General features: G+C 43.3%; 1 protein-coding gene across 7 annotated transcripts in view; it reads right to left on the reverse strand.

Moving 5' to 3' along the window:
* Nucleotides 1-15,416, reverse strand: part of DLG3 (discs large MAGUK scaffold protein 3) — a 78,080-nt gene that overhangs the window by 7,920 nt on the left and 54,744 nt on the right. For 5 of the 7 annotated variants that reach the window (XM_060248989.1, XM_060248992.1, XM_060248994.1 and 2 more), the window contains 4 exons: nucleotides 6,294-6,408; nucleotides 3,327-3,503; nucleotides 2,863-2,938; nucleotides 2,092-2,191 (listed from right to left, as the gene is read on the reverse strand). In XM_060248989.1, coding sequence (XP_060104972.1) covers nucleotides 2,092-2,191; nucleotides 2,863-2,938; nucleotides 3,327-3,503; nucleotides 6,294-6,408 — 468 coding nt within the window. Of the gene's footprint in view, nucleotides 1-278; nucleotides 325-2,091; nucleotides 2,192-2,862; nucleotides 2,939-3,326; nucleotides 3,504-6,293; nucleotides 6,409-15,416 lie in introns of all 7 variants that reach the window. The other 2 variants (XM_060248990.1, XM_060248993.1) reach the window with 1 other exon arrangement.

Consider the following 15,416-nt stretch of genomic DNA (forward strand, 5'->3'; position numbering starts at 1 on the left):
ATGTCAGCGATCTGAGCCTTTCTGCCACATGCCCGCATTACACTTGGGTGGCACTCTCTCTATCGATGATAAGATTCACAAAGCTTGCAGCAACGTGAAGTAGCTAATGGGGCTGGGATCCCTCACCCTGCAGCAGGCAGCCTAACCTATGGAGGTCAAAGTAGCCATAGTATAGCTGGGCTCAGACAACATGTGGTTGCTTCAAGCACACCACTACTTTCCCAGTCACACACATGCTATCAATGGAAAGTGTACATGTGTAGTGAAATTCCACTTACTCAGATTCTTTGCGCCATAATAATCGTCACTTAACCCAGGGAAGTCCTGATTCACAGCCAGCCAGAAGGGGGAAGGGAGAAAGGAGAGAAGAGAGAGAGAGAGAGAGAGAGAGAGAGAAAGAAAGGAAGGAGTAGAGAGGAGAGACAGAGCCAGGACAGCATTAGTGACAGGAGTGCAGAATGGCTGAGAGCTGCAATAGCAAGTGAAGTTAAAGCTCCCGGCCAACCCTTCTAAAGCCCTCTATGTCCCAAACCCTTTGAATAGGACATCTGCAGCATCTCTTGGCAGCTGCCCCGCTCATAGCCCCGAGTTCACCTTCTCCCAAAGTCCAACAGCCTGACATTCCTTAGTTCCCACAACATGCCAGCCCCAGACCATCTGTGGGCACATCTGAGACCCGCCTACTGTTCAAATGATCTACTGCCTGACTCAGGTAAATACCTGTTCCAGCAAAGTCCTACATACAGCCAACTACAAGAGCCTCCACTTACTGAAGCAAGGACCTTGTGCCTTGTAATTGCCAGAATGCCCGTCTCAGGTGTCAGCAAATCAAATCCCTTCTTCTGAAACTAAATGACCTGACTAGACAGGGAGCAACTGGCAACAAGACACACTGATCACAGTGACTTGCACCAAAACCCAAGGAATAACACTTGCAAATTGAAGCCCTAGTCTTCCCCTCTCTAGTGGGTTCCTGTTTTGCTGCAGACTGCAGTGAGCACACCGCTACTGAAGGCACAAAACAAGGAAAGAAGTAAGTTCCAAAGATCAGCCCTGTGATCCACAGAATTCAAGTGGGGACATTCTGGACTATGACTGTAAGAGCCCTTTTGAAGACTTGTAAGAGGAAAGCAATGGCAAACCATCTTGGCTCATCTCTTGCCTTGAAGTGAAACTTCATGGGATTGCTGTCAGTCAGTTGCAACTTGATAGCACACTTTGCTTTTAAGACATTCCACCTTTTGTTCCATCAAGTAAAGCAACGGCAAGCAAGCCTTGTACATGGGTTGCTGTTTGACTCCACTTTGCACCCTTGGATGCTTTTGCTGCATGCAACCAATGATGGCATTTAGGAGTCACACCCTTTTCAGAATTCTGTTGTCATCTTAGCAACACAAGGACAGCCAAAGTGCTGTAACCAACATGTATATTGCATGTGTGCAGATATCTGACTATACTGTGTCAGTTTAGTCTGCATCTATTAGTTATGGAACAAGGCAAAGAACTAGATAGGGCACTGAAGGGTGCTGTTCTGACCACAGGAGTAGCCTCTCCCAAAAAGTCAACTGGGAGAAACCCGATTAAGTGCAGCCTTACACAGGCCTTGGCCTATAGCAGTATAGAAAAAAAGAATGTTTGGCAAATACCAGGACATCAAGAAAATGTGGACATCTATATAGTTTAGTACAGGCGTTACAAGGGTGGTCTGGAAATGTAACTAGTACAGAAGAGGCAGAGGGAGAGCAAGCAGTACCAGAAGTGGTCAGTATCGCCAGAAGCCACAAGGTTCACCATAGTGCATATTTTCACGCTAGCCTAAATTCTGGCAGCAGGAATACGTCCTGTTATATCCTCTCAGCATAGCCAGGCTGAAGGCAATGCTCACTCCAAGAGGCTGTTCTTGGGAGAGGCACAGAAGACAGGGCCTGAAGATCCTGGGGAAGACACAGGCCTCACTGTACTGCAGGAGTCAGCAAAGCCTAGCTGGATGTGCTGGAATTGCCCTTCTTGGAGGCAGTGTGTCACTCATCACCTTATGGCAGCCACAGGAGCCTCCCAAGCTGGCATTCGAGCAGGGCAGCCATTACTTACGTTCCTGTCCGCTGCTCTCCTGGGCCATGTTCTCTTTGCTCTTGTAAAATGGGAACTTTCGAGAGAGGCGGAAACTCTTTTTACGTTTCGTTTTGATCGACTGTGAAAAAGATGGAAGATGGAAGGAGGGGCAGAAAAATAAAAACAAACAAAAGAACAAAACAATGGAGTTTAAAGCATGCAAGAAAAATTAAAATGAAAAGACAATGATGATCACTGTCAGGGAAGCTACCCCTTAAATGAAATCATGGAAATTACATGTGAACGGGATGCAAGAGGAAAATTAAGCACAGAGAAAAATGGGTTTTAGGGATGGTGGAAGATGACTAACCAATCCACATGGCCACAGCAACAAAGGTGTGTTTTAACAGCCTCCCCCCCATGCTGTCAGAAACTGTAACTCACACTCTGCCCTTTCACTGGCTTCCCTGCCACCCAACCTCAGCTTTTCCCATTATCAGCCACCACTACAGTATCCCATGCCCCCCAGAAGGAGATGCTGCAAACAGGCTGCTGCAAGGCCAATGGGAAGGGCAGCAAAAAAACAAGGCTACAGGTACTGTTGCTTTTCCAAAGACAAACCAACTGGAGGTATTATCTTGAAGGATTTCTAGACAAATTCCAGTTATAAAGCCTCAGATCAGATCCTTCCACTCTCACCTGAAATGGACTAGGTGACATTCCACCCTGGAGGGAGTATGCTTACACTGCCTGGCTTAGTCTCATTCACCCCCCCCCCACCTGCTCCCCTTCCCCTTGACCAGCACTTACCCTGTTGGATTCTATCATCCCAGTCCGGGCATGGAATTTCACTGTTTTCAACCGTGCCCTTTCCTTCTTTTCCACTCTGATCAGAAGTCAAGAAAAAAATAAAGATTATATAGTCCAAGTCTGGATCCCATTTTACATGGATCTCCCCACCCTCAGTTTATTAAAGCATCAGGTGGCTCTTCCTTGCAGTTCTCTGATTCTATATTAAATAGAGCACAGCTCACAGCCACAAGTAATCTTCTTTATTGGGCAGAATTTCCTCTGTCCTTTAGGGCACAAAGAAAAGCTCATCTTGCTTGAGAAAAAAAAATCAGCACAAAGCAAAATTAAAACCTCCCTCCTCCCACCTCCCTTACCAGGTCCTCTCAACCATTTCAGGCACACCTGAAGGAGATACCTGGTCAGAGTGGGTATTGCTAGGGGAAAGTATTGGCAAAGCCTGGACAGGAGAACAAACAACTCACCTCTTCTTGCTGGGGATGACCCCAATCTGCTCACTCTCTCCATGAGGTGTTACTAGTCTCGCCTGCCACCATTCATCATCTGAGGCATTGATAACATGTAGGATGTCTCCATAAGAAAAACTGAGACCCTGACTGGGCAAGCAGCTGTCCCGAGTTCGGTCATAGTCAAAGAGGGCTCTGGACAGGAGCAATGATCATGAGATAAGACTTCCATTCAACTCAACCTTTCATTTTTGATACTTTCTCATCCATCCAGTAACTGGATGCCTTCAGGCATATGAAAGGATAGTTACACCTTTTGATTGTTCAAGATCTTTCATTCAGTGCTAGAACATTTGGCTGTAGCAGAAAGGCAAGCAGCAATTTGGATGGCAGCAAATTGGACTCATATTCTGGGAATGAGCTGCTGGTCACGTCCACTTTTAGGATTCTACTATGGCAGGGGTCTCTAACCTTTTTGGGACTGTAGGTACCTTTGAATTCTGACAGTGTGGTGGGGATAGCCACACAATGGCCATTATAAAATGGCTGCTGCAGGAGGCAAAGCTAGCCACAAAATGCCTGCTTTTGTTTGCCTTCAGTCACACAGTGAAGATCCTTGTGCTGTGGTGGAAGCCACTGCCAAAGCAACATTTTGGAAAAAGCAGCACAGCCAATCATATCTCCAGAGGTCAACTGGAAGCCTTGCTGGGCAAAAAGCCCTACCTGGCCCACCTCCTTTTAAAAAACACTTGGCAGGTGCCAGGAAAGGTATCAGATGATGCCATGTCTCCCATGGGCACCACACTGGGGAACCCTGCACTATGGTTTCTCAATATTAGAGTTTTACAAAAATAGCCTAAGAAATCAGATTATCCAACAGCTAGGGAGTCCTGACCTGGACAGCCCAGGCTATCCAGATCTTGAAGGATCTTGGAAGCTAAGCAGGGTCAGCCTTGGCTAGTATTTGGATGGGAGACCTTCAAGGAATACTAGGATCATGACGTGGAGGCAAGCAATGGCAAACTATCTCTAAATATCTCTTGCCTTGAAAACCCTACAGGGTCACCATAAGTCTTGATGGCACTTTCCACCACCAGAAGCAAAAGCACTCCCTAGGCAGAAGGAATTTCCCTGCTCCAGTAAGGACTTCCCAGCCCACTGGGTCCCCCACCACAGAAATGTGGAAACATCTCCCCAGTCACCACAAACAGTCACCACAACATTATCTCCCATCAAAGGAAGTGTGTAGCTGAAACTACCCAACACTCACAATCAAGCCAACAACTTTGCTATGTTGAAGACACCCATATTTTACTGAGATATAAAGCAAGGTGTTTCCTTCTCTATTTAATGGTTCAGTGAGTTATGAGGCAAGGGAATTAGAGCTGCGCATCTCAAAATCTGACTGAGACATGTTTTCTGAAGCAGCAAAGGTTAACATTACCAATAAACATTAAAAAAGATTGACTCCACTGACTTAACAGTGTCTGCACCTTGCCAAACCTAGTCATCCTAGAGTTGAAGGCTTTGCCACTCGTATTAAGCCACATCACACATAGTATCCTCAGTCCACCTACATCCCATATGCTTCAATCTGTTTCTGTTCAAAGAATTCCACTGACTGCCACAAGATGGGGCACCTTCAGCCCTGTTTTCTGAACACAGGCACCCACATGCAGTTCTCTAATCACAAGGAAATTCCAAGTACTGATGGCAAATTTTTGTGTCAAGCTTAGAAATCATTGACTTCTCCGGCCAAGTCATCCAGGACAAGACCACTGTCGATGTCATAATGTGCACTGTGGGATTACCTCACAATTCAATAGTATTCTGTAATAAGCCTTGTAATTAACATTACCTGCAGTACAACAGGTCATTCCATTAGTTTCAGTTAAATTGTACTCGAAACTACCCCACCCAGTAGGGCTGGGCCTCTTATTCCAAGTGCAAAAGGGTTTTCAAAGTGCCATCTCAACCACAAGAACAATCAAGTTACACAAGATGTTAACATTCAGCAGGGGAAAAACCTTTACTGAACGGGCAACCAGTTTGAGATAACCCAACTGAGAAAGTTAGTCAAGGCATCTATGTATGTGGGGAAGCTTTACCAATAGCTGTAAGCAGTACAAGCCTATTTAAATTATCTTCCAGTACCACCCAGCCATAAAACTCACCAGTGCTTTTAAACACTACTGCAAAAGGGTTAGAATGCCCAAGCCTGACATCTCAAAAAAAATTATAAAAAAGTAAATTTTAAATCACCAAGCTTGTGTCAAATGATATCAAAAAAGTCTTCCTGGAGCAATGGATTTACTGGCTTGGAAGCTGTTCTCTGGGCACACACCTATCCCCTTGCAAGCTTGTCTGAATATGGTACAGACAAGGAGGAAGAAAAGAGATAAAAGGAAAAGCACTGCAATTTCAGGCTCACCTTACACGTTAACTCTGTTCATTTAGTCACAGCACTAATCTTACTAAGAGTTCATCCCTCTTCCAGGGAGGAGAAGACTCCTCTCTTCACAAAAGATTGTCATGCATAGCGAAACCCCAGCAAAACTAAGGGCTACAGCACCTCCATCATCTACTAGTGCTCTCCTTTTAGAAAAATGACAATATCCATTCAATTCAGTTTGACTTTCACAGGACAGCCACACAGAGATCACACTCTGAAAATGAGGTGTGCTGCCACAAAAAGGTTGCAGGATCTGTGTTAACTTTAGTCTACAGAATTCCTATTCAGGAAAGTAAGATCTCTTTCAGCAAGGCTGTAAGCGTCTCGTCCCAAAATAACCAAATCACTGCTCAGATGCCGCAGGAAGAAGTCACACTGCTGCAAATAGGCAATATAAAAGCCAAAGCCACCTTATTAATGAAAGGAGACACATGAACAAATTGGAAAGCTGATCATCTACCAGTGACATATTCAGGAAAACTTTCAAAAGTGCCCTTCTGTGGCCACCTGTAGGAAAATAACATTTTACTTACCGGACATAGAGAGACCGCTTTTCACTTGTCCGGAGTGAGCCAGATCCTGAGCTCATGCTGCTGTTCATCATCTGTTCCCTCAGGTCATGGATCTTAGATTCAAAGCGGCTGTACTCTGCAATCAACAGGAGGATTAGACTGGGGAAGCAGCCTACCTGCAATATTCTTTTCCACTCAGATAGGTGGGTGGCTATGTTAGTCTATCAGTAGCAGCACAAAAGAGCAGGAGTCCAGTAGCACTTTAAAGACTAACAAAATTTGTGGCAAGGTACAAGCTTTCATGAGTCACTTCCAAAGAAGTGAGCAGAGACTCATGAAAGCTCATAATGGTAAAAGTAGTCCCCTGTACAAGCACCAGTCGTTTTTGATTCTGGGGTGACGTTACTTTCACGTTTTCACAGCAGACTTTTTACGGGGTGGTTTGCCATTGCCCTCCCCAGTCATCTACACTCCGCCCCCCCCCCACAAGCTGGGTACTCATTTTACCAACCTTGGAAGGATGGAAGGCTGAGTCAACCTTGAGCCGGCTACCTAAACCAGCTTCCGCTGGGATCGAACTCAGGTCATGAGTACAGGGCTCCGACTGCAGTACTGCAGCTTTACCACTCTGTGCCACGGGGCTCATACCCTGCCACAAATTTTGGTAGTCTTTAAGGTGCTACTGGATGCTTGCTCTTTCCTACATTTCCACCCAGTTTCTACCCAGCTAAAGACATGCATTTGGTATACAAGGTATAAGGAAGCAGTTCACCCCTAACCCATCCACAAACATGCCTTAAGGAGACAATTCACCCATTATTTGTTATCAAGGAACAACAGAGCTGAACCTAATGGGCAGCATACTGCAGAAGCTAATCTATGTTACAACATCCCTGGCTCAGAAAGTGCACACAATATGAAAAATGTGCTGACAGGAGCATAACTTGGAAGAATTTCTACATATCTAGAGGTTTCATCAGGTATGCAGAAATCTTCCAGGCTGTCAATTGTATACTGATCTATTGACTGGAAGGTAGCCATCTACCTTACATCAAAAAGGGAACTGTGGGGCTAACAGGGAATTGTGGGAGGGATAATGCACTTCCCCTTTCCAGGATACTATGTTAGTAGAGGCCTGAGCAGGCCAAAACATCCCTTCATCAATTCTCAGGAACTCCAGCCCTGTAGTGTATGGTCTGGTTTTGCCGCTTTGTAAATGGCATGAGCCACCCATTTTGCTTTAGATATAGTAAACTAGTAACAATAGCTGTAAGACCTATGGTGCAGTAGCATTTAGAATACTGCACAGTTCTGATCATCCCATTCCCCCCCCCCCAAAAGACAGTCAACTGAAAAAGGTGCAAAAAAACAACTATAGCGATTGCCAGTGTAACAGGTACTGCCAGTTCAAATCCCCACACAAATATAAAGTCTGCTGGATGAAATTAAGCCACACACATGCTCAGTCTAATCTACTGCACCACGTTGTTGTGAGGAAAAAATGGGGGAAATCACATGCCATGACAAGATCTTCAAATGAAGGATCAAATAAAAAAACAATACCTATGCAAATCAAAGTCCACTAGTTTGGGGCCTTTTCATTTAAGAAAAAGGGAGCCATGGAGTGGGATAAAAATAAAATTATACATTGGCTGAGAAAATTAGTAAAATATTTTTCTTCCTCTCTTATCCAAACTCAAGGATTACCCAATAATGCTGATTAGCAAAATAAGCAGAGCACAAAAGTAGTATTTCTTCACTCATCCCACAATTATCTATGAAGTTCACAATTTTATGAACTATGCCATAGAATGTGGTGATAGCCATCAGTTTAGGCAACTTTAAAGGGTTAGGTTATTCCCAGAAAGTAGGTCTAACAATGACTTTAGTTCCAACAGCTAAATGGATCCTTTATATTCAGATAGAGTATGTCTCTGGATACCAACTGCTGGTGGAAATGACAAGAAAGGGCTGTAGCTTCAACACCCGGCTTCTGAGCCACTATCAAACATAGAATGGTAGACTAGATCCAATCCAGCAGGACGTCCCTTATGTTGTTATTTGTACATCACAAAAGGTATATTACTGGTAATAGTGTAAAAACAACTTTTTACATAAAAATAATTTAAATGCCTCATCATTCTTAGTCTGCCCTAAAGGACAGGAGTTAAAGAAGTGTCCACACTACATGAGGGATTCTAGGGAGTAGGCCTTGTGATCTGCCCATTCAATTGGAGACTGAAGCTGCTTCTTTCTAGGTGAAACAGCTGTGTTATTTCTGTATTTGTAAAACATCCAGCATCTTACAAGCACTAGCTAACCACTAGGAACACCAGGTGCTGATTGCAGGGGAGCTCCAGTGAAATACAGAAGAACAGTTATTAAGAGAGACTTCCTTCAGGAACACATTATTTTAACCAGATAGGGTAAGCAAAAATAGCTGGTCCAACCAATATGCCTCAGCAAATGCCCATGCTGTGAGAGCTACAGATGTTCCACAGTGCAGTAGTGTTTGCCTGGTCTGCAGTAGTAAGTACTTGCTACTAGGTCAGTGAGTCTACAACAGATCAACATTTTAGACAGGAGACTCACTCACTAGGATGCTACATGCAAAGAATTTCATAGAGCTGAGTATCTAATATATGCAAATGCCTAAGACCTTTAGCCTTTAATAACAACCACTACAAGTTTGTACCCTCTTCAGTTGTAAAAAAAATACATCTAAATAAAGGCAGTGTCTGAAAAAAGCATCTACTATAGGTTCTACTCCTTCATTCTTTCCCCCTCATATTCATCCTCCAGCCTCCTAAATATACCCAAATTATACAAAACCATAAATATATGAGTTAGAAGAGCTATAATCAGAAGATCTGTATCAAAGAAATTCAAATGGAACAGACAATCTGATTATGAATAATAGCATCTTTCCGAGCTGTCCAAGAACATTCTGTAGAATAGATTACTGCACTCACAAACAAGCCAAGAGGGTCTCATTTTCTGGTTTCAAAACAGCAAGTAGCTTTGAGTCTACAGCTAGTACACTAGAGCCCTACAGGCCAGAAAAAACTTGGGGGAAATGGCCCACTCCATGTACATCACATCCCCTGAGAACATCACCAGCAAGGAAGAGCTCGCTACAGGCTCTGGGGCCATCTCCAACCCTTTATTTATTGCTTTGCACAGGATGTTTCTACTATCTGAAACTCCACCCATCTCCTGATGGGTGTAAAGCTCTGTAAAGGAAGGGAAGACATTTTCTGCTTTTCTAATCTGTTGGATCAAAACCAAGCTCAGTGAAGCTCACAGCAAGGGAATCCTCAATTTTCACAATTTCATACATTATAAAAAAGAGCAAAAGACATACAGCTTCTGCAGAAATTACTTATAGGTCTAAGTGAGTTCACACTGAGTGATTCTTCCTTGATATTTAATCCCACAAAGATCAACTATACAAATCAGCATACAATTGCTTATCTTAACCTTCAGGAAAGGGCAATTAGAAAAACTCGAGGGTATCATGGTAGTCTAAAGACTAACAGCTTTACTGTGGCAGAAACTTCGATAGCCTATCAGTGTCAACTCTGTCATATGTATGACACATTATCCTTGGTAGGAAGATGTATGTGTACATAGGTACAAAGGGAAGGGGGCTTACCCTTGTTTAGCATACCAACAGTTCTATCATATCTCTATCACAGCCCAACTTCAAAAAAATAAAGCAATCACTGTGACAACTGAAAACAGACTGTTTTCTGAAACACCAAGATTTCTGTTTCTTCTAATAGAAACTGGTTCAACAAGTCCTATTCTTCTCTTCTATGAAAACAACACAACCACTGAATCATTTTCCAGAAGTTTAGAAACCTTAGCTAAGTTTTATTTGCAAATGTGAGAATATGAAACTCTGGCTGATCCCCAGGACATTCCATAGAATTGTCACCGCTACTAACCGAAAATGCCTTTGAGCTACAAGCAAACAACACACATGGCAATAGAGCATATATAGCCACATCAAAGAATACAATTTTAGCAGGTATAACATCAACCTGCTCAGTATACACACTGAAGACATAAGATGTGAATGGACAAAAACAAAACATAGAATGAGTAGTTTATGGCTTGCTGAAGTTATCAATTAGCACAGGAGAATACAAAAATCCACCCATCACCTTGTTAGATACAGACACACTGTTTCAGATCCAAAGTTCCTGGCTCATAATTTAAAGGACACAAAAGCATGACAAAACTCTGCAGAGACCAATTCAAATATTTCCAGAGGACAATCCTAAGAGCAAAAAAACTTGCTTCAGAACATAATGCTCAGTGTCGTCTTGGCAGCAACCCTATGGTTGAGAAGGACCAGAATGGACAGACAGAATGGTCATAGAATATGCATTCAAAGACAAGAGAGCAAAGATTCTCCAAGTGAACAATTTTTCAACAGAATTGAGGTAGCTTTCAGAACTCCTTCAATTCCTGAAATATACACTTCATTGAGAAAGCAATCAACAATCCTACAGCAACATCTTGCTGATACAGAGGCATTAAGGCAGAGGCAGTTTTCAGGGCAGAAGTGTTTTCCTGCCTCTGGGAATACCAAAGAATGACATGTTAGATAAGGACCTCCAAGCTTAGTGGCCACCATCTGCTTTACCAGCATAGATGGTTTTGCACCTGACCAGTTCTGGACACTCTCATGTTTTTTCCAGATTGTTCTACTGCATTCCTTCTTTCTCTGCATTTGCTTCCTCATGAGTGAGTTATTCATTCACACACGAAGTCACTGTTGCAGATAGTGTTACCAACTCCTACTGTTTTATTCCAAGTCTTAGTAAACAATGGGAAACTGTGTAGCACAATAATACTATGCCAGTAAGAAACAATCATGACAACAATTTGTGCTCAACCTCTAGTATATTATAATAAAGAAAATAAATATGGCTGACAAATAGGCACTTGTCAAGTCTTGTCATATTTATCATTTATTAACATTTCAGTTCCTGGCCCTGCTGTATCTGTATAAAAGCTCTGGCTTGTTGATTGTTGAATCTGATTTTCATAGCTACAGAGCAGCTTAATTTTTTACTGCACAAGGTCAAAAACCTAGAATACAAGAGTAAATTCCTATGTAATATTGTATTTTTCATTCTTTGAAATATTTATTTATTTAAAACATTTTAATGCTGCCTTTAACTCATCAGGGTCCACAAGGTGGCAAACATTTTAAAAAACATCTAAGCTATTAAAAATACAGTCCCTTTCTTGGGCCACCCCCCCCAGCTTCAGATGGTGGGGGCAACCAAAGCTGGAGATCCAAAGATGATTGGAGAATACAGGTATGTTCATATGGGGGGGGCAGTCCTTAAAGTATGTTGGTGCAAGGCTCTACAGTGCTCTAAAGGTCAATACTAGAACCTTGAACTGAACCTGGAAGCAGACAGAACAAGACTGGAGTGATACGGTTTGACTGACTCTAAGTCAACAATCTGGTCACAACATTCTGTACCAACTATATCTTCTGGATAGTCTTCAAGGACAGCTTGGCATAGAATAGACTGCAGTAATCTAGGTTACCAAGGCATGTACCACAGTGGCAAAATCTTTTCTGCCCAGGAATGGCCTCAACCACCTCAGCAGCCAAAGCTAGTGAAAGTCACCCCTGGCTACCACTAAAATCTGTTTATTCAACAGGAAAACTGGGTCCAGAAGCACTTCCAAGCTACAAATCTGCTTATCTTCTTCGTGGTCTCTGTGCAGATCACACACTGGGTGACTAGCGAGCTAAACAACGAGGATGGTGGGTGCTGGCTAAAAGGAAACCAATCAAAGAAGACCCAGCATGTGAGTGAAGAGTGAGAAGACCGGAGGAAAAGTTTTCCCAACCAGCTGGCAGACAGTAAGGAAGGAACAGAGGTGGGATGCGGCTTTCCCTCAGCTTGGGGCATGCGCACTTCACTGTTGCCATCTGCACTGAGGAAAAGCTCGCTATAAAAGTGAAGCTTTGGAACTTTCCCAAAGAAGGGCATGGCACAGGCGCAGTACCCAGTGTGTGACTGCACAGAGACCAAGAAGATGATCAGAAGATAATTCACTTCCTGGATTAGAGCCTCCTCTCACCAGTAGGATCTCCATTTTGTTGGGATCACATTTCAGCTTGTTAGCCTTTAGTCATTCCAAAACTGCCTCCAGGCACCTGTTCGGTTTCCACAGCCTTCCTGGGACCTGTGGCTAGTGTAAGATAGAGCTTAGCATCATTCTGCATATTAGTGGCAGCTCAGCCCAAATCTTGGAGTGATTTCTCCCACTGGGCTTTACATACATGTTCAAAACCACAAGGGACAAGCTGGAACCTTGGGGAACTCCATATAGGCCAAGGGGCAAAGCAGCAGTCTCCCCAGCACCACACTTTGAAGGTTACCCTTGAGGTCACACTGGAACCACTGCAGAACAATGGCTCTCAGCCCCAGTCTCAAAAGACAGTCCAGAAGAATACCATGATTTTTTAAAAAATCTGTGCGTGCACACACGTGCACCTGGAAGTCATGGCAACCTCTGGTGATTGACCCCTACTGAGGGCATGGAGGATATTCAAAGAGGTGACTGATTAAAGCTGTCCCCATCTCCCATCTCCGGTATTCCATGGAGGTCTCCCATCCAAGTATTTGCCAGAGTAGACTCTGCTTAGCTTCCGAGATCTTGGCAAGATCAGACTTGCCTGGGCTATCCAGGTCAGGGCAGAAGGATACTGATGGTATCAAAAACCACTGAGAAATCCAGGAGAATTAACAGAGTTGCACTCCCCTTGTCCATTTCCTGGCACAGGGTATATCCAGCAGAGGTGTACTAGCAGACTAAGCCTTTATTTTTAAAGTCTTCCCCCCGCCCCAGGCTTCACCACTGCAAAGGAAGCATCACTTTTGGCTAAACACTTGGAAACCAAGTGAGGCTGGGTGGGTGGGCGTCAACGTGGCAGATGCGGTTCAGTGTGGCCAAGTGCAAAGTAATGCACATTGGGGCCAAGAATCCCAGCTACAAATACAAGTTGATGGGGTGTGAACTGGCAGAGGCTGACCAAGAGAGAGATCTTGGGGTCGTGGTAGATAATTCACTGAAAATGTCAAGGCAGTGTGCGTTTGCAATAAAAAAAGCCAACGCCATGCTGGGAATTATTAGGAAGGGAATTCAAAACAAATCAGCCAGTATCATAATGCCCCTGTATAAATCGATGGTGCGGTCTCATTTGGAGTACTGTGTGCAGTTCTGGTCGCCGCACCTCAAAAAGGATATTATAGCATTGGAGAAAGTTCAGAAAAGGGCAACTAGAATGATTAAAGGGCTGGAACACCTTCCTTATGAAGAAAGGTTGAAACGCTTAGGGTTCTTTAGCTTGGAGAAACGTCGACTGAGGGGTGACATGATAGAGGTTTACAAGATAATGCATGGGATGGAGAAAGTAGAGAAAGAAGTACTTTTCTCCCTTTCTCACAATACAAGAACTCGTGGGCATTTGATGAAATTGCTGAGCAGACAGGTTAAAACGGATAAAAGGAAGTACTTCTTCACCCAAAGGGCGATTAACATGTGGAATTCACTGCCACAGGAGGTGGTGGCGGCCACAAGCATGGCCACCTTCAAGAGGGGGTTAGATAAAAATATGGAGCAGAGGTCCATCAGTGGCTATTAGCCACAGTGTGTGTGTGTGTGTGTGTGTGTATGTGTGTGACACAGAATGTTGGACTGGATGGGCCATTAGCCTGATCTAACATGGCTTCTCTTATGTTCTTATGTTAACCAGATGGAATCTCTGAATAGACTGTCCATTGTTAACAAGTGGAACTTCTTCAAACAGCGTTAGTCACTAACCTAATTCTCAGTCTTTAGACATATAACAAGTGAGAAAATGAAAAGAAAAGGATCAAAATAAAAGTTGTAAATTCTTTTTACAAACTTGCTTCACTTTGGATATTTATATCCTATTTTTTTAAGGATCACTGATATATTTTAACAGAGTTTCAGCATCACACCTCATTAACCCTACACATTTACTTCATTGAGAGTTCTTTTACAATTTCTTGGCTTGGTTATCTGCATGCTCCAGGCTTTACACAAAATTACTGATATGACACAGTTAGTCAATGATTACTAGCAACAAGAAAGCATAGCATGATATATTTTAAATGGATCAGCAGTATATTTTCATTGATACAGAAAAACTCTGCAATTCACATCTAAAAGAGAAAAGCAACTTGACCAATACTGCAAAGGATTCTCCAAGATACAGATCAGAGCTTGGAAAAAAACATTACCATCCCTATGTTTGGGTCATCTTGTTCCTGTATCATTAGCAGAGTTCATCCTCATTAACTTCCTGCTGACCACACAATGTTCTAAGCTCCAGCACAGAAGCCAACAGAACAATGAAAACAAATTTCAACCACTGAAAACAAATTTTAATGGCTGTACACCAGAAGTGTGACATGTGCTTTGGCCCAACAAATACCTTCTCCACGCGACCCCAGCAACATACAGAACATTAAAATGGAGGTATGGCAATTACTTTAACAGAGACAGTCCAGTCCCTAGGAAAGTTAAGAGCAACATGAGCATCCTCACAAGGACTTCTCTTGACATTCTCAAACAAGCAGGAGAGGAAGAGCGTTTCCTTTTTCAAGATCAGCCAACAGACCTCAGTCCCCCTTTCTGCTTCAAATTACGATCGACTCTCTTGGTTACTGGCACTAATTATATTCAGCAGAAACAGAAAAGCCAGAAAAAGGTAGAAGACTAATAGGTTAACCACAGGCAAGATTAGCACAAGTCACTTGCTTGAAGTAAAACAGTTCCTAGTGACTCCACTGTTAGTAGATCCACATCATGTGTCAAGTGCTATCCATGCCAATGTCATGTAGGACAGAACAGGTTTCTGGCTTTCAACAGCAGTATGAAAAGGGGGTGAGCAATGAAGCATACTTAACATATGCTATCAGCCTTGGACTAGTCCTTTCAGAGTTCCAGCTGTACAAGATCAACCCCCATTAAACCTCCATAAGGGCCCCAAATTGGCTCATTCCATCCTAGAATGACGAAAAGAATTCAGTGTATTCAGGCACTGTAACTTGGCAGGTATCTACTTTGCAGAGGCCA

The sequence above is a fragment of the Heteronotia binoei genome, chromosome 11, assembly GCF_032191835.1.
Source record: "Heteronotia binoei isolate CCM8104 ecotype False Entrance Well chromosome 11, APGP_CSIRO_Hbin_v1, whole genome shotgun sequence".
In the NCBI taxonomy this organism is placed as follows: domain Eukaryota; kingdom Metazoa; phylum Chordata; class Lepidosauria; order Squamata; family Gekkonidae; genus Heteronotia; species Heteronotia binoei.